General features: G+C 44.0%; 1 protein-coding gene across 4 annotated transcripts in view; it reads left to right on the forward strand.

The window, feature by feature from the left end:
- The window catches only part of IFT43 (intraflagellar transport 43), a 97,976-nt gene that overhangs the window by 62,076 nt on the left and 12,984 nt on the right, over positions 1 to 22,916 (forward strand). For all 4 annotated transcript variants that reach the window (XM_055097308.2, XM_003824194.5, XM_034937886.3 and 1 more), the window contains 2 exons: positions 10,783 to 10,815; positions 11,468 to 11,514. In XM_055097308.2, coding sequence (XP_054953283.1) covers positions 10,783 to 10,815; positions 11,468 to 11,514 — 80 coding nt within the window. The remainder of the gene's footprint in view (positions 1 to 10,782; positions 10,816 to 11,467; positions 11,515 to 22,916) is intronic.

The raw sequence follows: 22,916 nt of genomic DNA on the forward strand, positions 1-22,916 counted from the left end.
TAGGGCTGGATAAACCAGTTGCAAGGAAGGGACTGCGTGGGGGTTGTCAGAATGGAGAGCAGTATTAATGGGGAACAGATGTGGGTGGGGGCCAGAATCAAGGGGAGGCAGGGTTGGTGATCATTCACAGAGCTGGGGAGAGACCTGAGGAGCTATGGAGTCTGGTCCCTTCCGTTTGGAGATGGAGAAAATGAGAACTAGGGAGGTTAAGTGACACTGAGTTATAGAATCTTAGAGTTAGAAAGGCCCTTAAATGTCACCTTGCCCCACTGCCCAAGGTCGTACAGCTAATTAGTATAATAGAATGTGCCTCTCGTTCTGCAGCCGTGCCCATTCTCAAACCTTGAGCGCTGCACGCATTTATCTCAAGTTCACAAAAAGGCCATGCACTATACTATTTGTGCAAGAGTGAGTCTGTTAGAATAAAATTGTCTTTACTGCTATCCTCTGGGACCCTCACAGAATTGAGATGTTGATCGTATGAAGCAATCTTATTGAACAAAAAAACTTCCAAGGAAAAAAGTTGTGTCCCCTGAGCCAGCCAGTCTCTGCTAAGGGGGACCTGCTGCTTTGCAGAGTGAGCAGCTGAAAGCCAGGAGGGAATGATTAGAGAGGCCAACCATTGGTTAAAATTCTCCGAACATAAACGATCTCCTTGTTCTCCCTTTGATGGATTCGGTCTCTCAAAAATAAAATGCATCTGTGAACATCACACCTACTTCTTTCCTTTTCTTTTGAGTCCTGTATGGAGAAGTACCCAACAGCAATTTTAATATAGATGAAACAGGTTGGGCACACATAGGTATAAATATGCATAGGAAATGGAGGCCCCTCACATCATCCGAGTTTTTTCTGGTCTAGTGGGTCGGTCAGTGATTTTACTTTTTGACCCATGCTGCCCCCACCAGAGCTGAATACTGATGGCTACACCAGTTTCTCCAGGTTTCACAGCACCCATTGTAAAAGAGCCCACGTGTTGAAGTGGCAGGGTGCCCTTGGTTCTTATTTACCAGGGATTCACCAGGGTGGGCCCTGAGCCTCCCAGGAGGCTGCCACACATGGTCCTGTGCTCCCCCAGTGGCTCGCATGCCGGCAACCAGAACTGAGGCACCTTCTCTTCATGTACCTCATGACTTGGGTGAGTCTCAGTGTATTTATGGGGTTTCGGGGAAATCACAGAATGTAAAAGAACAGAAGCAGAGAAGATGGTGGGTTAGTTACTAGAAGGAAATCTTTACAGGTTTCCCCATTATAGAGCAGAAACTTCTGTACAGGAAAAGTAAAAGATCCACTCCAGCAATTAAACATGAATTGAAATAAAGGTTTCCAGAAGCACTGAGAAGTTTGTCCCTTGACTTGTGGCACATGGTTTCTACTAGTCTCAGTCACCACATCCAGTCTCGTTTATCTCCATCTTCCATCCTTGTAGCTCGGTTTTCCCAAGATTCGTGTTTAGTCCCAAAGTTATTCTTTTCCACTAGCTTTCGCATCCTCTGATCATGCCAGTGGAAAAGTCTCCATTTACAGCCAGTGTTTCTTTAACACTTCTCTAACCCTACTCATCTCCCCTTTTAATACAAAATAGGCCGTAAGCTCTTGGATTTTTGACAAACAGCAATGTCTAGCTAATAAAGTTTGTAGTTTTTAAAAAGCTGTGTGTGGTTTTTTTTTTTTTACAATTATTTCCCTATGGCTGGTGATGATAGCTTTCCATGAAGATATAGAGTTTTCTTTTAAAAAAAATGTATTAAAACCAAGGAATCAATTTAAAGAAAATGCTAAGTGGTTGCAGAAAGTACATAGCTATAGCAAAATTGGTGTAGGTGGCACTTGGAAATGGCAGACATTTGGGGGACACTCATACAGCGGTTCTTCTTAGCTGCTTCTCCCCACCCCCAACCCCCTTCTTTCTCCCAGTGGGAAGAATAAGAACTTCTTCCATTTAACTGCTCTGTGCTGCTTTTGTACTGCAGGATACAAGGTAAGTTGCATAATATTAGATCATTGAGGTCTCTATATGTGGGCATAAGTAACTTGAAGGGGGAAAGCAAAGAACCCATGGTTAATTTCAAGCCCCAAAATCCCTCCTGATCCCTGATCAATGTCAGTGTATGTATTTATAGAGTTGACACCAGTAATACCAACTTACTTGGTCTTATTGCTTACCCACTCAGCCCTGACGCCATTCTCATCTCCAGCCACCACCTTTTCCTTATTTCAGCCACACCATGTCCCCTTCTGTTTTCCGAACACCTCGGCCCCTGCGTGCCTCTGACCTCTGTTCAAGTGGTTTCCCTCCTGCAGCTTTTCTGCCAATTGCAAGCCTCCTCATCTCTCCATTGGCAAGGCTTCCATGAAGCCTCCGCAGATCCCCAGCTAGAATGGCTGGTTCCCTCTTTAGTGCTCCTGTGACAGTTTGCTTACACCTTCCTCACTTGTCCTGTCAAATCTGGGGCTCAGTAGAATGAGGGATTGTGAACCTCAGTTTCCAGGTCCAGCACTGCGTCCACTGGCTTCGGAGCCTTCATTAGATCTCTTTGAGGACTCCTGGTCTCCACTTCTTCATCTAGCAGCTGACAGTTTGGATGTGGTGGGAGTGTTTGGATGTGGTGGGAGTCTTTTGTTTGTTTTCTTGGGTTTTGTTTGTTTGTTTTTGAGATGAGGTCTCGCTGTGTTGCTTAGGCTGGTCTTAAACTCGTGGGCTGAAGTGATTCTCCCACCTTAGTCTCTTGAGTATCTGGGATTGCAGGTGCACACCGCTGTACCCATCTGGTGGTGAGAGTCTTTTTGGCCTTACAGTATGTAAGTTTATGGAGGTGTTAGTGTTATTTCTGTAATGTTCTTTTCTCCTACCAGATTGTAAAATCTTGAGCAAAAGATCCCCAATTCCCAACACCTCTCACTGCCTAGTAGATGATTAGTGATCCAGTAATGGTTTCCTGAATAAAAAAATGTTCATTTGAGAGGCCTAAAACCTCTAGAGTTCTAAACTCTGCTGCCTTTTCTTGATAGCAGGCATATTACATTTTATATGTTCCCATAACTGTAGCTACTTAAAGCGTTTCTGTGTATTTCAACCTTTTTTCACACATTTAGTTTGAAGCAAAACAAAGCTGTCATTTTTAATGTGAGCAGCAGGGGGCAACATTCTCCCAGGAATTGCCTTGTGATTCACTAGGCCTTGGCAGTGTAAAGAGAGGACATGGGCATGAGTTTTTTATCAGTCTACCAGACATCTTACTGATGAACTGTGCTGGCAGGAGCTAAATATGATCTAGCGTGACCTAAAACCCCAGAGTGCCAAAATTTGGGTGTTAGGGAATACCTGCCTGTTTTAAAAGAAGGAAGAAAATACGGTACCTAGCGGCATATACTAGATGCTAAACACATGAGTGGCAAGAACTAGGAACTGAGGGGAAAGAGGGTGGTGACTTCAGCTTTCAGGGGAGATTTAAATGAGGAGAAATCTGTTGGACAAGGAAAACTTCAGTTCATGAGAAATATCTAGCTTTTAATGAGTATTGCAGGTGTGGGGGCAGCTTAGAGCAGAGGGACCCCAATTATCCAGTGTACCGCCTGGGATTGAATGAGCAGTGTGGTCAAGATGACAATGGCAGATTTCTCCTTTCCTCACATTTGGGTTTTCACTGCAAAGGCTCATTTGGCGCTTCACACATTTATAAAGTAGAGCCTTGGTTCTGGATTTGTTGGTGGCATTAGATGATCCGGGAATATTGCCTTCTCTCTCTCATGCCTTGGTAAAATTTACCTCAATGAGGTTTGGAGGCAACTGTGAGATTTTTCTTGGACATTTAAAAATTATGAGGGTAGAAAACCTTGCAAGAAAATGGCATTTTGATTTTTTTTTCCTCCAGAGGAAGAAATTTTCACTTGACATTTTAAAAACGTAAAGTAGCTTTGGCATCAACGTAGTTGGTATCTCTTTCCTGCTCTTCCCCTGGCCAGTTTTTCTTCATGCCTTTGGCCCCTGGCTGCAGTTTTGTCTCTTTTGTAATGGGAATCATGCAGGTGCCTTCCTATGGCTTTGGCGTTTCTTTCACCTGCAACAAGTTATAGTCAGAACCATTCATCCAAACCCTTCACATTCCTCCCCAGGTCGGAGTGATCCCTGAGGGATGGACTCGCATAGGGCCTTCCACGGGCACAGGCAAGGCTCCAGGTGCTTGGCACTTTGGTCTATTTTAAGCCTGTTCTGCCTTGCAGCAGGGAGGTGGGTCTAGGGTCCAGTATGTGCTGTGGATATTAAGAGACTTCAAGGACGCTTCCCCCCATTTATCTCGGTTATGTCCCCTGCTAAAATAGGTTAACGGTGTCTAATTAACCACTGAACATTGTCATGCTGCATAAAGATAGCATCCTGGCTGTTCTCTGAGCCGTGGTACTTTATCTCCATTTAGATCTCTGCAGCATTCCATTAAACTCGAGAGAAACATTTTAACTGAGATGATGTCTACATTAGGGCTGCCTTTTACCCTTCAGCACATAACCCATGTAGCAGCAGTTAAGGCCTCTTCTGTCTGGTGAAGGGAATCCAGGTTGTTTTGCGGCCTCTTCCCCAGAAGTTCATGGGGTCCCTGCAGTTGGGGGTCATAACTACCTGCTAGTCCCACTTGATCATGATGGCCAGATCAGGCCCCCTGATGCAGCAGGGAGGAGACAGACCCTGCAGGCAGGAATAAAACTATGAGGATCCAAGATTCTGCCATGGTCCCATGTGGCTGAAGTCACAGATGTGCCACTGGGATCCAGCTTGTGCTCAGCTGCCCAAATCACACCGTCAAATGTCAGTGTGGGCTCCAAATGCCAAAGAAAGGGATTACATTTGAGCAAAAGAATTTCAAAAAGGGAGGAATATGGAGAGAAAGGTGACTTAGCTAGACGGGATCTCTCTTTTGCCATGATGCACACTGTTGCGTTGTAAATAAAACATATAATAAATCACAGAACAATTAAACCAACATTAACTACCAGATCATCAGGACTGACAAAGCTACAGCCCTACTATAAGTTGAAAAGTTGTCCCCGTCCTGAAAATATTAGTTGGATTTGAAGCAGAGGAGCATTTCCCATGCTGTTGAAATGCCCGCATGTCTCCATGGTGTAAGGGTTGGGAACTGAGCTTTGGAGTCAGACACCCTGCTTGCATTCTGGCCCTACCACTTTCTAGGTAGGTAACCTTAGGCAGGTTACTTACCTCTCTTGAGCTCCTCCTCTGTGAAACAGAGAGAATAAAATAAGGTACTATAATACTGAAATAAGATAATGTATACTGTATAGGACATATGTGATTATATAATTGTATAATAGTATTATAAATACTATAATGACAGTGGCTGGTGCCTAACAAGCTCAGTAAATGTTGACTGTTGTCATCAGTCGTCATCCTTCTTAGGGCAGGTTTGTGGGGGAAGGGACAGCACAAAGGAAGGGTGGGCTGAGGCCTGGGACTGGGCTTTCTTTCCCCTGAGAGTTGAGAGTGGGTGCGCTGAGCCAGGCAGGAGAGGCTAAGCGTAGGTCAGAGAGAAGCTGGGATGAAGACCAGGAGGGGACTGGGTGAGTGTGGAGCTGAGGTACTGGGCTTTAAATGCAGGTCACGACAGCAAGACAACCGCCTTCACCTTCACATCGTCTACCTGAGAAGCCAAGCTTCTGAGTCCTTGGCAGCTTCGTGGCTGAGCATTGTAGGCAATTTGGAAAGGGCCATCAGCCCGCCGTGATGTGGGGAGGGGAAGCCAGTCTTTGCTCCCTCACCCTGCTCCACGAGGCGGAGGTGAGAGAGAACGTTTACTGTCACTGTCCCAGGTTAAAACTTCATTCTGCAAAATGGCCAAAGCAATCAGTGAGTGATGGAGTAGCTCTTAAAAAGAAACCTGGCATTTAATTAACTTTTCAAAGTGCTGATTCAGCAACCTCTGTGTTTTACATTTTGAATATTGAACGAGCATCTCTAATCGGATCTGGATTGCTCTGGGCCTGGTGTGGTGGAGAACACCTGCTTAGTTTTCATGAACACCACGTACTTGGGCGTGAATTTCAGGATCACTCAGGAACAGAGACTTCGCCTAGTGGACCATTCAGGCCCCTTGCTATTTCTTCCTCCTCTCATCCTTTAGGTCAAGTCCATGTTCATTAATGCTTCTGTTAGAAGAAAGTAGGCAACTCAGGAGGAGAAGGCAAATAAGTTTCAGTTTTGCTGCTTAGCAACTGGAGTATTCAGCTGAATGTCTCAAGGCTTAGGGCAGGGAGTCTCGTCTACGTGACTAGGTCCCATTTCTGGAAGTTACTACCTCAGGGGGATTAGGAGTAAGCCCAGCCCATGTACACTGAAAAAGCTTCCGGGAGTGAGTCTTGTGCACCACTGTTGAAGAATGACTAATTTAAAAGATTCTCTCCAGCTTCCAATTTGCTGTCTATACCATATCGTGCCTTCCATAAGGAGAGGAAGTCAAGAAGGGACCGTCTACACAGTAAATCCAAGCAGATGTCTGGGTGCCTTAGGGATATTAGATAATCAACTGGTATCTTCCTTTGAAAAGGCTTGAGGCAAAGTGTTTGGAATCTAGGGTGAAAGTTGGGAGACATGGATTCTAGTTTCAGCCTCATCACTAACTAGCTCTGTGATTTGGGTGAAGCCCACAGCTGCAGTGCCCAGCGTCCCTCTCTGTGTATAAAATTGTGCTGCTGAAACCTGCTTTTCCTCTTCTCCAGAACTTAGCCGAGGTAGTGTTTGTAGATGTGAATATCTTTGAAGAGTATTGAAAAGTGCTCTGTGTGAGGTGATCTCGCTGGAATTATGATTTGCCAGGTTCCCCAAACTTCTAATAGCCACTTTTGGGGAAAAAGGCACAGGGGCCCTGAGTACAGAAATAAACCGGCAGCCCAAGGCTATACTGATCTCAGCTCTGCAGACAGCCTGTCAGAGGGCTGGGCCCAGGTCACACAAGCCTCATCGACAGCCTCAGTTTCCTCAGAAGTTGGGAATGAAGTGTCTCTGAAGAGGTGCTCCAGGACCCATAATTCTTTACCTCAACCTCTGTCCTCACACAGTCTGGGAGGCAGAACTTCCATATCAGATTCTTCTCTGATTCCCTACCCTGTGGACTGTGGTAGACTACTGTGTTTTAGGTTCTTGTTTGTTTGCTTGCTTGTTTGTTTTTAACCTGTCACCAGTAGTTTAAAAATACAGTCAGGGCTGAGCACAGTGGCCCATGCCTGAATCCCAGTGCTTTGGGAGGCAAAAGCAGGAGAATTGCTTGAGGTCAGGAGTTTAAGAACAGCCTGGACAATAATACAGTGAGACCCTGTTTCTACGAAAAATAGAAAAAAAATTAGCCAGGCACGGTGGCACGCACTTGTAGTCCCAGCTACTCAGGAGGCTGAGGTGGGAGGATAACATGAGCTCAGGAGTTTGAGGCTGCAGTGAACCATGATCTCAACACTGCACTCCACTCTGGGCCACAGAGTGAGACCCTGTCTCTAAAAAAAAAAAAAAAAAAGTAAATTAATAAAAAATAAAAATATACTTCATGACTGGGTATGTGTATATATAAAACAGGAAACAAAACGTTTACATAATACCTATTCTTACTATTTTCAGCACATGGTGTTTTCTGTGCTATTAAAAAAGAAAGATGAAAGAAAAATTTTAAAAGGAAAGGAAAGCTGGTGGTGAGCCACTAAATTGGTTTCATGGCTCACTAGTGGGTCATGACCTGAAGTTTAAAAAACATCGTGCTAGATTCTGTGTCTTTTGCTGGGCTCCTTGTCACTGCACTAGCCTGAGGTGCCTTTGAGGACCAGGCAGATAAAGTAAATCTGTGAAATGGGGTTTTATTTCAGAATGGTACCTTCAATCATATTCTTGAGATACATACACAAATTATTTGCATGTTCGCATTTCTATAAAGAAATATACTCTGCCAGTTTTCCTAAAACACGCTCCCCACTTTGTCTTTTTGCCTCCTCATATTTGATAGCTACAAGACATACTTTGCCAGCCTCCTCACTCCTATTGGAAAACCAGCAGTGCAGATCATGTAATTCAGGACTAGTTCTGGACCCCCAGTGTTTGGGAGCAGTGCGGGGTCGGGGGAGCTCAGGTTCATCCACTGCACGTCCAGTATTGCCAGGCTAAAAAGTTAAACTAAAAAGTTAGAGTCCAGAAATTTGGATTTTTATACAAAATCTCCCCATTTTGGCAATGAATTTACATTAAAACAGAACAAAACAGAAAATAGACAGCAGTATGGTTTAGACCAAACTCATCTGCAGGCTAGGTAAGGCTGGGAAGCGGCCAGTGTTCGGTCTGTGACCCAGATCAGAGGCAGGGCGCACCATCCCACTCAGTGCGCTCCCAGAACCCGTTATTTCTGGCAGAGAGAGAGAATGAGAGAGAACACGCCACCTGAGGGCATCCCTGCTGCCCGTCCTTGAGGACTCCATTTGATCTTTCTTCCTTCCTCTGTTGGGAGAAAAGGGAGAGGGGAGAGTCCTTGGGCTCCCCCTAGAGTGAGAGAGAGCAGGATGTGGGCTCAGCAGCAATTAAGCTGAATATTAAACTCATCCCCCTTTTGGATGTTGAGTGGATAAATGGCAATTAATCAGCCTCCCCCCAAAGATTAGCATTATCATTATTGTTTCCTTCAGACAGAATCGCCACTGGTTTTGCCACCGCACATTGTGTAGGGAAGGAACGATTCGGTCATAACTCCTGAGGGTAATTGGAGACGAATATGTCTCTTATGTACACAACGAAGGCGCCAGCCTTTCTTCCTAGCCTCTTTAATCCCGGGATTCTTCTTTTATCCCTGTTTTCATCCAAGCACATCTACCCTTGGTGACATTAGCTGTGTCATTCGGACAATGGGGGTATAGAGTTTAACTTCATGAGGACAATTAGAGGCATTGGTCCTTGGGGACGGCGTGAACTGGGAAGACAGCTTCTGTCCTCCCACACAGACAGAAGGTGGCTTTGATGGCTACTGGGTGCTCTTCCTTTAGGATTCCGTTTACTTAGAATAGGCATTGGAAGCCTATAGCATCCAGCAACACCAGGCTGGGGATGCCCTGGGCACCCTGCAGTGGTTTCTCTTTGGTGCCTCCCACTACCCATTCTGTCTCCCTCTGCCCTCATAACCTTCATTGCTGAGTCTCCTTTATCTCTCTTTAAGGGTCAGAAACTGCAGCCTGGGAGATTCCCTTAGAGTTGTTATACCCTGTTCTTCCAGCTTGACCTACCCATTCTCCCACCTCACTTCAGCCGTCATTCTTTCTTTTTAAAAATAGTACAGTTGATAGAGTCTAAATTCCATGGAAAGCAGTCTATTTAAACTTTGACTTACTTTTTAAAATCATTTTTAATTTTTTTATTTTATATTATTAATTTTTTTTGAGACGGAGTCTCACTCTGTTGCCAGGCTGGAGTGAAATGGCGTGATCTTGGCTCACCGCAACCTCCACCTTCCGTGTTCAAGCGATTCTCCTGTCTCAGCCTCTGAGTAGCTGGGATTACAGGTGCCCACCACCATACCTGGCTAATTTTTGTATGTTTAGTAGAGATGGGGTTTCACCATGTTGGCCGGGCTGGTCTCAAACTCCTGACCTCAAATGATCCACCTGCCTTGGCCTCCCAAAGTATTAGAATTACAGGCGTGAGCCACTGTGCCTGGCTGAAATTTTTATTTTTTAATTGACAAAAAAAAAATGAATGTAGAATTCTACTTTCGGCAGGGGGAGTTATTTGCGTTTTGCAAGAATTGCTGGTTGGCTCCTCGAAACCAATTCTTACTGGCAAGGCTGGTGGCCCATCCTGCCTCCAGGCCATTTGCCGCCCTTTGCCCCCATCCTTTGCTCTTGCTCATCATGGTGCTAGATTTCTGACTTCAAATAACTCATTTAAAACAAACAAACAAAAAACCCTACGATAACAGAATAGTGGAAGTTTTCAGACATACAAAAATGTAATCTCCATGTACCCAATATTCAACTTTAATAATCATCAACATTTCGCCAGTCTTATTAGAAAACTTCACATCAGTGTTTCTCAGAGTGTGAGTAGTGACCCACTTAGATTAGAATTTAAAAATGCATATTCCTGGGCTGCCCCCACCCACCCAGACCAGCTGATTCAGAAATCTGCCTGCCAGGCCCACCAATCTGCGTATCTAACAGGCCCCGCGGATGGTTCTTATGCACCCTGACATGTGAGAACCACTACCGTAGATACGCGTGTATCAGCCAGGCCCTGTCACTCCTCACCCACCATCACTCAGAAGGTCCTCTCGTCCTTCGTGTGAAGGGCACAGAAAAGCAGTTCCAAAGTCTGAAGCCTGAACTGCGAGGCGAGGGCATCCCTTTTTGCTCGTTGCAAGTCGCAAGTGCTGACAGCTAACAACACCAAATAAGACCCAGGGTCTCAGTCCTAAGAAAGCACTCTATAAATCAGTCAGTTAATTGCTGAAAGAAAAGAGGGCACTGAATCATCTGTATCTATTTGAATTTTAAGCCACTCGCTCAACCTGCACTTACACTCTCAACAATTCAATTTGGAGTGAGGCTGACATAAAGCTGTAAGAAGGCACTACAGCATCTTCAGTTCTCTCATGCTGGTTGTGGGGCTTGTCTCTAAAGAGGACTGCAGACGAATAAAGCACTTGAGATATACTAATTTGCCTCCACTTTTGAAACCTTCCTCAAGATACTACCTGGTGCATGAGACTAGTGGGCTCTCAAAAACCTTGTCTTTTCTTTTTTTTTTTTCAGGTTTAGGAGGAAGGCTTCTGAAGAAATAGAAGAGTACGTTTCCAGTATTCTTATTCTTATGGTATCCTATGTTGATCTTGGTCAACAGTGCAGTCTTGGTGGTCATGATCTGTTCCACCTATGTTGAACACTGTGTTAGAAGTCTGGGGCTAGAATTATTGATGCCTGCTGAATCCAAGGTTTGGTTAATCCCGCTTCCTCAACTGAAGGTCTGGACCCTGGCATTGATGCCCATGTCCTATCTCCCACTGTGTGGTTTTAGAATTATATGTCCAGGTATCAGGGTACTGGCCCATGCCTTCTGCATTATTGATATAGATGGGCAGAAGCAATACCAGCTTCTAAGCCTTGCCTTCTCATAAGACTTATATCAGAAAAGAAAGAAGTTTTCTAGATAAAGGTGCTGTGAAGGTAGGGCCACCCAGTTTCCTACTCCCAGGGGCGGAAGCTGCATTCATGTCATAGCCTCTGTGATGCTGTCCTCTGGAATAGTGCATCGCACAGCCTGTGCAACCACACACGGCACACCCAGTGGCCTAATTAGGTTTGACTAAGTTGACAGAGAAAAGCAGGTTCAGGGACATTTTCATCTAGGAGAAAGAATGGATACAATAAACATTTGGGATGTTCCTTTCCGTGTTTGAAACTCATTTTTTGCTGTCCTTTTCTTCTTTTTTGGGGGCAGTTTTCGCCTCAGACCACAGAGCCTGAATGGATCAGATTATGGAGGAGGTAAGAGGCCCTTGGAGGAAGTCAAAAGGTCTTCTAGAGAGGCCCCAGAACATTTCCTGGGCTACAGCTAAGGCACTGTTGGCTGCAGCATCACTGAAGACATTTGCAGTGGTCTCCTGACGCATGCTGATGCACATCTTCATGCCTTGCTGAATGCTGCCACCTCTACCTGGAGTATCTCTCCCTTCTTTATCTGATAACCCTACTTATCCTTCAAAAGGTCAGCCAAAGCATCACTTCCCCTGAAACATCTTCCCTTCCCATCCCACTCCCTCTCTCACTGGATGTTCTTTCTCCATGCTCCTCTAACCTCCTTGGCAAACCAACATTGTAATAACATGGCCAATATTTACTAGGTGTTGACTATATCCCAAGCACTGTCCTTCCAGTTTACACATGTTAAAGCATTTTCTCTCACCACAACCCCGTAGTACTACTATTATCCCCATTTTACAGTTGTGGAAACGAAGGCATGGAGAGGTTAAGTAAGTTGCCCAAGGTCACAGAGTTGCTAAGTGAGTAGAGCCAGGATTTGAGTACAGTTAGGATGTACTGTGCTTTAACTCTTTGTTGGCTTGATTGTTTTCCCACCAGACCTCTAAGCTTCTTGATGGCAGACAACACATGTTCTTTATCTTTGCATCTCCAGTGTGTGACGCATAGTAGTTAGTTAATGGCTAGCTATATAAATGCAGGGAAAACAGTACTAAAAAGGCAAGTAGCTGTGGCACAGTGGAAGCCTATTTTCAAATATCAGGAGAAAAGATGAAGTTTGTGTGTGTCTCTAAAATGAAGCCTTCTAGGGAGGAGATTATGTAGGGGATCCAAATTATTATTGTTATTATTATTATTATTATTATTTTTTGAGGCAGAGTCTCGCTGTGTCACCCAGACTGGAGTGCAGTGGTGCAATCTTGGCTCACTGAAACCTCTGCCTCCCAGGTTCAAGTGATTCTCCTGCCTCAGCCTCCCGAGTAGCTGGGGTTGCAGGTGCATGCCACCACACCCAGCTAATTTTTTGTATTTTTAGTAGAGATGGGGTTTCACCATGTTGGCCGGGCTGGTCTCTAACACCTGACCTCAAGTGATCCTCCCACCTTGGCTTCCCAAAGTGCTGAGATTACAGCCGTGAGCTACCGCGCCCGGCCCCAAATTGTCAAAGCCTTTTTTTTTAGACACACTTATTTATAATTTTCACACTCCTTGTTTGTTTGTGTAGATCCTAGTTTCTATCTGGCATCAGTTTCCTTCAGCCTGAAAAACTTTATCATTATTTTGTAGAACAGGTTGTCTGGCAAGAAATTCTGTCTGCTTTATTTGTCTGAAAATGTCATCTTCAACTTTTTACCAGACACAGAATTCTAGGCTGACAATTTTTTTCTTTTAGCATTTTAAATAGTTATTTTATTGTCTTTGGCCTTCTTTCTTTCTTCCCTCCCTTCCTCCCTCCCTCCCTCCCTTTCTTCCTTCCTTCCTTCCTTCCTTCCTTCTTTTCTTTCCTTTTCCTGCTCTCCCCTCCCCTTCCCTCCCCTCCCCTCTCTTTTCTTTTCTTTCTTTTTTTTGAGACAGGGTCTCACTCCATCGTCCAGGCTGGAGTGCAGTGCCATGATCTTGGGCCCACTGCAACCTCCACCTCCTGGGTTTAAGTAATTCTCCTGCCTCAGCCTCCTGACTAGCTGGGACTACAGTCACATGCCACCACACCTGGCTAATTTTTGTATTTTTAGTAGAGACGGAGTTTTACCATGTTGGCCAGTTTGGTCTCAAACTCCTGACCTCAAGTGATCCACCCGCTGTAATAGGCGTGAGCCACCTCGTCTGGCCTACATTGTTTCTGATGAGAAGACCATCATTATTCTTATCTTTGATCCCCTGTATGTAATGTATCTTTCCCCCTATCTGCTTTTAAGATTTCTTCTCCATTTTCAGTTATTTTCAGCAATTTGTTCATAATATGCCTTGGTGTGGTTTTCTTTGTGTTTATCCTACTTGAACTTCTTGAGTCTGTGGATTTATAGTTTTCATCAGATTCAGAAAATTTTAGCCAATATTTCTTTAAATATGTTTTTCTTCCCTCCCACTCCTTCTAATTACAAGTTTGTATGCCCACACAATTGTCTCCACAGGTCATTGAGGCTTGGTGTTTTTTGTTTTTAGTCTACTTTTTTTCTCAGTGCTTCAACTTGGATCGTTTGTGTTGCTGTGTAACTGGTCTTTTCTTCTACAATGTCTAGTCTGCTTTTAAGCCCATCTAGTGAATTATTATTTCACATATTTTTTTCAGTTCTAGAAGCTCCATTTGGTTCCCTTTTGTATATCTTCCATTAATCTTCTCATTCTGTGTATGTTTTCTTTCATCCTTGATAGTAGCCTTTATATAGACTGAGTATCCCTTATCCAAAATGCTTAGGACCAGAAGTGTTTCGGAGTTCAGATTTTTTTCAGATTATGGCATATTTGCATTATGCTTATCTAGTTGAGCATCCCCAATCCCAAAATCCAAAATCTGAAATCCTCCAATATACATTTCCTTTGAGCATTATGTCAGTGCTCAAAAAGTTTTGGATTTTAGAGCATTTTGGATTCTCAGATTAGGGATGCTCAGCCTGTACTAGCTCTTTTCATGTTCTTTTGCTGCTAATTCCATTATATCTGTCTTTTCTGAGTCTGTTTCTATAACTGATTTTTCTTCTGGTTACAAGTCATATTTTTCCGCTTCTTTTTTTTTTTTTTTTTTTTGAAACAGAGTGTCACTCTGTTTCCTAGGCTGGAGTGCAGTGGCTCTATCTCGGCTCACTGCAAGCTCCGCCTCCTGGGTTCATGCCATTCTCCTGCCTCAGCCTCCCAAGTAACTGGGACTACAGGTGCCTGCCACCACGCCCAGCTAATTTTTTGTATTTTTAGTAGAGACAGGGTTTCACCATGTTAGCCAGGATGGTCTCGATCTCCTGACTTCGTGATCCGCCTGCCTCAGCCTCCCAAAGTGCTGGGATTACAGGTGTGAGCCACCACGCCCGGCCTGTTTTTCTGCTTCTTTACATGATTAGTAGGTTTTGACTGGATGCTGGACATTGTGAATATCATTATGTTGAGTCTGGATCTTGTCTTCCTTTAAAGACTGATATACAGACACTCTTCAACTTACAGTCTGGATAAACCCATTGTGAGTTGAAAATATTGTAACATAAATCAAAATATCATAATCCATAACCCCCTCTTGAGTCAAGGACCACATTGAACGTGTATTGCTTTTGCACCATCATAAAGTTGAAAATGCGTTAAGTCGGTCAGGCGCGGTGGCTCATGCCTGTAATCCCAGCACTTTGGGAGGCTGAGGCTGGTGGATTGCCTGAGGAGTTCAAGACCAGCCTGCCCAACATGGCGAAACCGCATCTCTTATAAAAATACAAAAAATTAGCTGGGCCTGGTGGCGGGCACCTGTAATCCCAGCTACTCGGGAGGCTGAGGCAGGAGAATCACTTGAACCTGGGAGGCGGAGGTTGCAGTGAGGCGGAGTTTGCACCACTGCACTCCAGCCTGGGCAACAGAGTGAGATCCCATCTCAAAAAAAAAAAAAAAGAAGAAAGAAAATGCATTAAGTCAAACCACTGTAAATTGTGGAACATCTGTGTTTGTTTTGGTAAGCAGTTAATATATTTTCTTAAATCAATTTGAGCATTTTGAGAATTGTTTCAAAGCTTCATTAGGGCAGGTCTAGAGTTAGCCCTAAACACTAATGCCTGGTTGTTCAATAAGATCTCTACTCTAGCTGAGTGGAGCTGAGCCTCCTCCAGTTCTGTATAAGTGCTGGGGATTGTTTAGCTCACACCTTTTCAGTAGTTATTGAAATATCATAATGCAGTCTATGGCCATACCACCCTGAATGCGCCAGATCTCGTCTGAAATATCATAATGCGTAACCCCCTCTAAGTCAAGGAGGTTGTGCTCAAGTCTGCCCAGGCTTGTGGAGTTTCACCCTACAGAGGCACAGCTTAGTATCCAGTCGGTCTGGACTTCTAGAGCTTTTCCTCTCCATTAGCTCCCCAGTCTTTCAGACTTTGCTTCTAAAATTCCAGCCACTTAAGCCCCACTAAACTTCAGTCTCCCTTCAACTCAGTGAGACCTTTGTGCTATGTGTGGGGCTCCCCCAAGCTGTGCCAAAGTCCAGGAATGACCTCTAGTGACCCAGGGCTTACTTTATCTGTTTTCCTGCTCTCAGGAATCAAAGTCTTAGGCTGCTTATTATCCAGTGTCTGGAAACAGTAGTACCATGTATTTTTTCCTCCAGTTTTCTAGTTGTTTATGGCAAAAGGGCAAGTCTAGTACCACATACTCTCTCATGGTGGGAAATGGAGTCTTAAAGCCTTTTTTTGGAACACCTTTGCTTGTGACTGCATACAAAGAGAATTCAGTCTGTAAAACTTAGATAATTGTCTGATAATCACAAGACTAGGGAAAGGATCAGAAAGAACATCTGTGAAATATTCTGGGATGGTGGTTAAAATGTATAATCCCAGGCCATGCACTAATCAGAAGCTAGAGCTGGGGAATCTGCATGAATTTAAGTAAGCTCCCCAGATGAATATTTGACAACTCTGTAGGAACTGAGGACCAGCGAGGGCAGGAGTCCTGTGAAGAAGTACTTCTGCCTCATCTCATTCCGGGCAGGGGTTGGGGGGCAATAAAGATGGAAGAGTCGTCATTAGAGGTCAGAACACTCCACACTCTAAGATTTAGTAAGACCATACTCTCATCATTCTCCAGTCTTTTTCTTTGCTTTCCAGTATCTCTTCATGACAGATCTTCCTCCTTAGCACTACCCACTAACTTCCTTTTAGACTTCTCCACCCACTAATAATTGCCAATGACTATATTAAATATGAGATCTTGCATTTCTGTTCTCAGAGTCTGTTTTCCTAGATAGGTACCTAAGATGTCTTTTGCCAGTGCTAAATTGTCACCTCAGAGATTGGTGGCTGCTGGTCACACTTGCAATCTGCCTGTCATCGCAGACTGCTTCTTCAGCCATTGGTTGCATAGGACAGTAAGGTGACCATCCAAGAGGTTGTACCCAAGGACTGAAGGAGGTAGAGTGTCTGCCAGACGTGAGCAAAGTGGGTAGGTGGTTAAGGAGCAGTGTGCATGGAAATTGTAATGCTAGAGCAACGATTCTAGAGCCTCTGGTTTGAACCAGCATGAGGGAGAGTGGTAATGAAGGCTGGTTATTTGTAGTGTGAGGATCTGGCCAGTCTTGAAGGTGTGTAGAAGTGAGTAAAGGGCAAGTTATTTCCTGCAGGACGTCTTCTTTGGACAGCCTCAGTCCCCAGTTGCTCATGTTTTGTATTTGTTCAAAGCACCAAGAGACTTGCGTTTTAAGTAAGAAAGCATTAAACTCAGGAAAAAGGATTTTAGAGTTCTTTGGCAGAAACTTCTAAATGGAAACACGAGAAAACAAATTGATAATCTATCTGGACTTGTACTCTCCTCCAGGCTTTTCTCCACCCTGCCTTAAACCTATTCCCAACTCCCTTGAAAAGACTTCTGAAATTCTACTTTCTCTACTTTTTTCATCATGGAAATACTAAATTTCAAGGAGTAACTGCTAAATGTTATAGCAAAATCGTCTGAGCACTGAAGTTTACACATGTTATAAATACATGGAATTAGAAAGTTGTACTGGCCGCCATCGGGGCATCATCACTTTAGGATCAAATTGTTGCACCTTTAAGGAACTCTAGGACATCTCGTTCAGACCTGTCCTTAGTCATGTTAAGAAAGTGAAGTTCAGAGATTATTATATAAAATAACAGGACTCAAAGAGAGAAACTCTGGTCCTCTGACTTCCAGGACACTCTGCTGTCATGCCCCAGTGTCCACCAACATCACCATCATCATCATTTACTACCAAACACTTACCATATGCCAGCTACATTTTCTCTCATTTACTTCTCAAAACAAATCAGTAGGAAAGTTTTGAAAAATCAACTTTACTAAGGCCTGATTTGTATACAATAAACAATATCCTTATTAAAGTATACAATTTAGGTTTTCACAGATGTATATACCTGTGAAACCCCTGCCACAAGACAGAACATTCCCATCACCCAGAAGTTCCTCCATGCCCCTTCCAGCCCATCCTTCCTCTCTCTCCCTTGGCCTCAGACAACTACTAATGTGTTGTTCATACTATAGAGTAGCTTGTGGTTTCTAGAATTTTATATAAATGACAGCATAAGTATTTACTCTTTTGTACCTGGCTTTTTTTTTTCACTCAGTGTAATGATTTTGAGATTCATCTAAGCTGTTGCATACATCATTAGCCTGTGTATTTTCATTGCTGAATAGTATTCCATTGTATGGACATACCACAGTATGTTCAGTTGTTGATAGACATTTAGATTGTTTGTTATCCCCATTTAATTTATTATTTATTTTAAAAAATTTTAAGAGATGGGATCTATGTTGCCCAGGCTGGCCTCAAACTCCTGGGCTCAACCAGTCCTTCCACCTTGGTTTCCCAAAGTGCCGGACTACAGGCATATGCCACTGTGCCCAGCTCATTAACCCCATTTTAAAGCAGACTAAGGCAAAGAAAGGTAACCTTACCTAAGGTCACACAACTAATAAATGGTAGCGCCAGGGTCTGAATATGGACCTTGACCTCAGGGCCCTCGTTCTTAGCCTCCAGGCTCTAACAAATGGTACAACTCTCAGATACACTGGCGTCTCCTTCCACAGGTAGTTTGTATTAATGTCAGCTTCCAGATTTGTAATATAGAGTGCCTAGAATGATTGATGGGCTGCTTAATAAAATTTCATTAAGGAAGGAAAGAAGAAAGGTACCTATTTTCAAGAATACTTCTAGTATTTTTTCCTCCTTCATAAACTTGATATGGAAATTTGCGATTTGGCCTTTATTTTGGCCCTGGAGGTTTGAAGCATAAAACCCTTTCTTGTCAGAGAGCGCTCCTGCTTTTACCCTCCAGGAGGGATGCCTCTTCTCCAACATAAATCTGTTTTCCATGCAGTTATGCTTGAGTCCTTTAATGGAAAATCAGTTCATATGTTACACTTCACACTCGACTTAGTCCATTTCACTGTATATGAATGTTTAGAATCCATTATGCAGTAGGAATCATATGTTACATATAACTAGTTTCTAGAATTATCTTTGCTCAGAGAATTACTTGGTTGGCTAGTGAAGGCTGCTCCTTTGAACTTAGAATATCCAGTGGGTGGGGAAACTCGGGAATGATTCCCCTGAATCATCCATGGACGTCCATTCAGCAATGACATTAAGCAGATCTTTGGGCAACTATAAGGAAACCTAGTGGTTCCTAATAAAATCACATCCAGGCTCTTTGAGGTGGTCTGTGCAAGGAGCACTATCACTTAGGAAGGGGCTGATCACTCTCTTACACTTGTAGGGATATGTGATTGGTGACCAATTCCAAAGGACAAGGTGTGAATATTAAAGAATAGAAATGAGGATCTAAGGTCAGGGCCCCTTCCCAGTAGACAGTCTCCTTCCACCACCAGCCTTGGAGATTAGACTTTATTGAGGAAAGCCAGCAACTTTTCATCCAACGCCTCCTGAGGACTGTATTGCTCTAGATGCTGGAGTTAGTGATGAATGAGACAGTCCTTGCCCTTCAGGAGCTTCTGATCCAGTGAGGAAATGCCCTTCCTTCTCTTTCTTTCGGTCTTTCATAGACAACTTTCAGGAGACATGTCTCTCTCTATGTGTATTGCTCAGCATTCAGCCTCCCTTGCTTCATCCGTGGTACATGTTGCTTATTCTTTCCTTGGGAAGATGCATGCTCTCTTCCAGACCTCTGATGCCTAGGGATAGAAGACAAGCATTTTCTCCATCCATTGATGCTTCAGGCTTTCTAGAAAAGAGAAGAGAAAAATAGAAGAGAGGCCGGGTACAGTGGCTCACGCCTGTAATCTCAGCACTTTGGGAGACCGAGGTGGGTGGATCACCTGAGGTCAGGAGTTTGAGACCAACCTGGCCAACATGGTGAAATCTTGTCTCTACTAAAAATTAAAAAAAAAATTAGTCATGTGTGGTGGTGCACGCCTGTAATCCAAGCTACTCAGGAGGCTGAGGCAGGAGAATCACTTGAACCCAGAAGGTGGAGGTTGCAGTGAGCCAAGATCGCACTACCGCACTCACCACTGCACTCCAGCCTGGGAGACAGAGTGAGACTCTCTCAAAAAAAAAAAAAAAAGAGAGAAGGCGCTTTGAAGATGAAGTGTGTTTTCAGAATGAGAAATGGAGAGTGAGTGACATCAGAGGTGGCTTTGGGATCTATTGCTTAACCAGAATGTACTATATGGGAACTATTTACAAGACCATGACCAGGCTACCAGCTTAGACTCTGCTAGAAGCCAGGCAGATGACGTAAACCCGTGAAACAGAAAAGTGTAAAATAAAGGATGGTGGGGCCTGTGGTGAACCCAGAGAGGAGATGCCTGGCATAGCTTAAAATTTTTCGAATTCACGTTTTTAAAAATGACAGAAATAATTTTTAAAAACACTTTATAAGCAGAACAAAATGTATCTGCAAGTTGGATTAGACCTTTAGGAGCTGATTTGCAAATCCTTCACCAGACCTTGTGGGGCACTGCTCTGAAGGAGCACAGAACTTTGTTGGGGGGACGAGGCATAAAAGGTAAAAGGCACTTCAAAAGTTCCATAGCTGACAACAGTTTAGTGGATGGCAAAGGCAGCAAATGGTCATTCCTGTGTTAGTGGCTTGCATTACTAATGGCCATGTGTTCAGAAGAGGAACTGATCCCTGAGGGCTGAGAGCACTTCAGGAGAAAGGAAGAGCATGTGCTGGGTCCTGAAGGATGGATAAGAGTTGGCTAGCTAGAGAAGAATGTGAAAGACCTTCCAAGGAAGGATGTCTAGCATAAGAGACTCCACATGGAGAATGAATAAGGAACTTATAGTAACCAGAAGAGAAGCTGATTCAGCAGAGATAGGTCTTGATTCTGGTCCTTTCCCAACTACAATACTCATCCTCCCCACATAAACTGCTTTTGATTAAGTTATGAAGATTGCCACTCACCTAATTTGCTGATTCTAGGTAGAATTACCCACAACGATAGCTGACACAATGCTTCAGGGAAGTGGGGATTCATGATTCTGGAGAATAGCTGGAGAATGATGGACAGCCAGAACCCCAAATGACCTCATGGTCCTCAAACTGTAGGATGGCAAAACTGCTCTGTCTTACTGAGATGACCATCCTTCAGTGGCATAATCATCCATTCTTGCTCTTGGAATCAAGTTTCCAGCTTGCCCTAAGTCCTTTAGACTTCTTCTGTCATGGAAAGTTGTATGGTGTTAGAGAAAGAACATCAGATCTGTAGTAGGCTTGAACTCAGTCTCTACAAGTGACTTTGGGCAAGTCATTAGTTCATTTATTTGTTCGTTCATTTACAACCCCTTGATGAATATTGCTGAGTGTGATTGTGATGCATGGGGCTAAGCATGGGGACGCGATGATGAGCTGAACATTCATTGTCCTTACCCTCATCCAGTTTACAATCTGTTCAGGAAAACAGGGCTTAAACAAATAGTCACACAGCAAAATAAGTAAGGACAAACTGCGACTGAGTCCCCTGAAGGATGAGTGCACTGGGTGCTGTGAGAGAAATACCTGAGACTGGGCAATGTATAAAGAAAAAGACGCTCAACTGGCTCATGGTTCTGCAGGCTGTGCAGGAAGCACAGCAGCATCTGCTTCTGGGGAGGCCTCAGGAAGCTTCCACTCATGGCAGAAGGCAAAGGGGGAGCAGGCACGTCACGTGGCGAAAGCAGGAGCAAGAGAGAGAGAGGGAGGGGAGACGCCACACACTTTTAAAACAACCAGAATTCACTATCTTGAGGACAGCACCAAGGGAATGGAGACTTGATTTGGACTGGGGGATGAGGGAAAGCCGCTCTGGAGAAATGACTTTTAAACTTCAACTTGAGGGCAGAGTAGAGTTGTCAGAAAAGGGGGGTATGAAGTCAGGGGCCCTGGAGGAGACTCCTAGAGAGGAGAGGAGACAGCAAGTGCAAAGTTATGTCCCCTCTCTAACCTCTTCCAGGCCTTCTTAGTCTCTTCCAGCTCTACCACCCAATTCTCAGGAAGTCAACTCTGGATAGAAGGTGAGACTGAAGATGGGCATTGAGAGGCACACTGACAGGAGCAAACAAATTATCTTTTAAAAAAGATGAAGAATGTTCAGGTGGAATAATCTCTAAATATGCAATTAGATATGGACTCAACTTTCAAAAGTTCATCTCAGAGCTAAATTCAAGTTACAAAAGAATTTGTGAACTCCAAAATATGTCCTTAAAAAGTAGAAAGTCTCTGAAAACAGGAGCCCGAAAAAAGGACTCAGTCTTGTGTTTAACCATTGCCTTTTAGCAGAGCCCAAGACTGAGTGGAGTTGTAGCTCCCTCCTCCTGGCAGCTGCCAGCTCTCAGGCACCTGGGCATGCCTCACCCCCACTGGAGAGGGCTGTGCTCCTTTGCATCCTGAGGTCCAGTTTTGGCAGAATTGAATACCTCAGAACCTTAGGAATAATAAATCCTTCTGGCGAACCAAAAAGTGTTTAATTCCTAAAGGACAAGCTGGGTTGAGCCACTTCTAGCCAGGGGCAATTGAAGACTTAATTCTGCAAGTGTAGCAATCTGGATGATCTGAAAGTGCTGAGTTTAAGGGTAATTGCTCAATTTTCTATCCATGTCAACAGGGAAAACAGGTAAAAGTGACTGAACACAGCCAGGCAATGAGGCTGGAAGAGATGTGAGATGCTAGGCTGTCAATGGAATTAGAAAAATGCTATCTGTAGAGGACTGTCATCCCCCTGTCTCTCCCTCTTCCCATTCATCTGTCTCTGGGCTTTCTAACTCTCTTTTGGACTCTCTCGTTTTTTTTGCTTAATTCTTTCAGCATATCCTTCATCCCTTCTTCTTCAAACAGCAGAGTCACTCTGAGCTGAAACAGCTTTGTCATAGAGAGAAAGTAGAAAGAATTCTTTAAAAACTAATCAATGGAAACCCTGATGGCTCAACTCCACTCTCACTTAGTAAGAACATTTTGTTATGTTGGCATTGCTTCCTTAGGCTTAATATAGCATATGAGACTTCCTAGGTGGTTCCTAAACCTAGTTCCTTGGCCTCCCTAATTTTTAAACAATGATTGTAACTACTTGATATCATTTGGATATGTGTCCCAGCCCAAGTCTCAAGTTGAATTGTAATCCCCAGTATTGGAGGTGGGGCCTAGTGTGAGGTGACTGGATTATGGGGCTGGCTTTCTCATGAATGGTTTGGCACCATCCCCTTGGCGCTGTCCTCATGCTAGTGAGTGAGTTCCAGTTGTTTAAGTGTGTGG

This window comes from Pan paniscus, chromosome 15, assembly GCF_029289425.2.
Source record: "Pan paniscus chromosome 15, NHGRI_mPanPan1-v2.0_pri, whole genome shotgun sequence".
In the NCBI taxonomy this organism is placed as follows: Eukaryota; Metazoa; Chordata; class Mammalia; order Primates; family Hominidae; genus Pan; species Pan paniscus.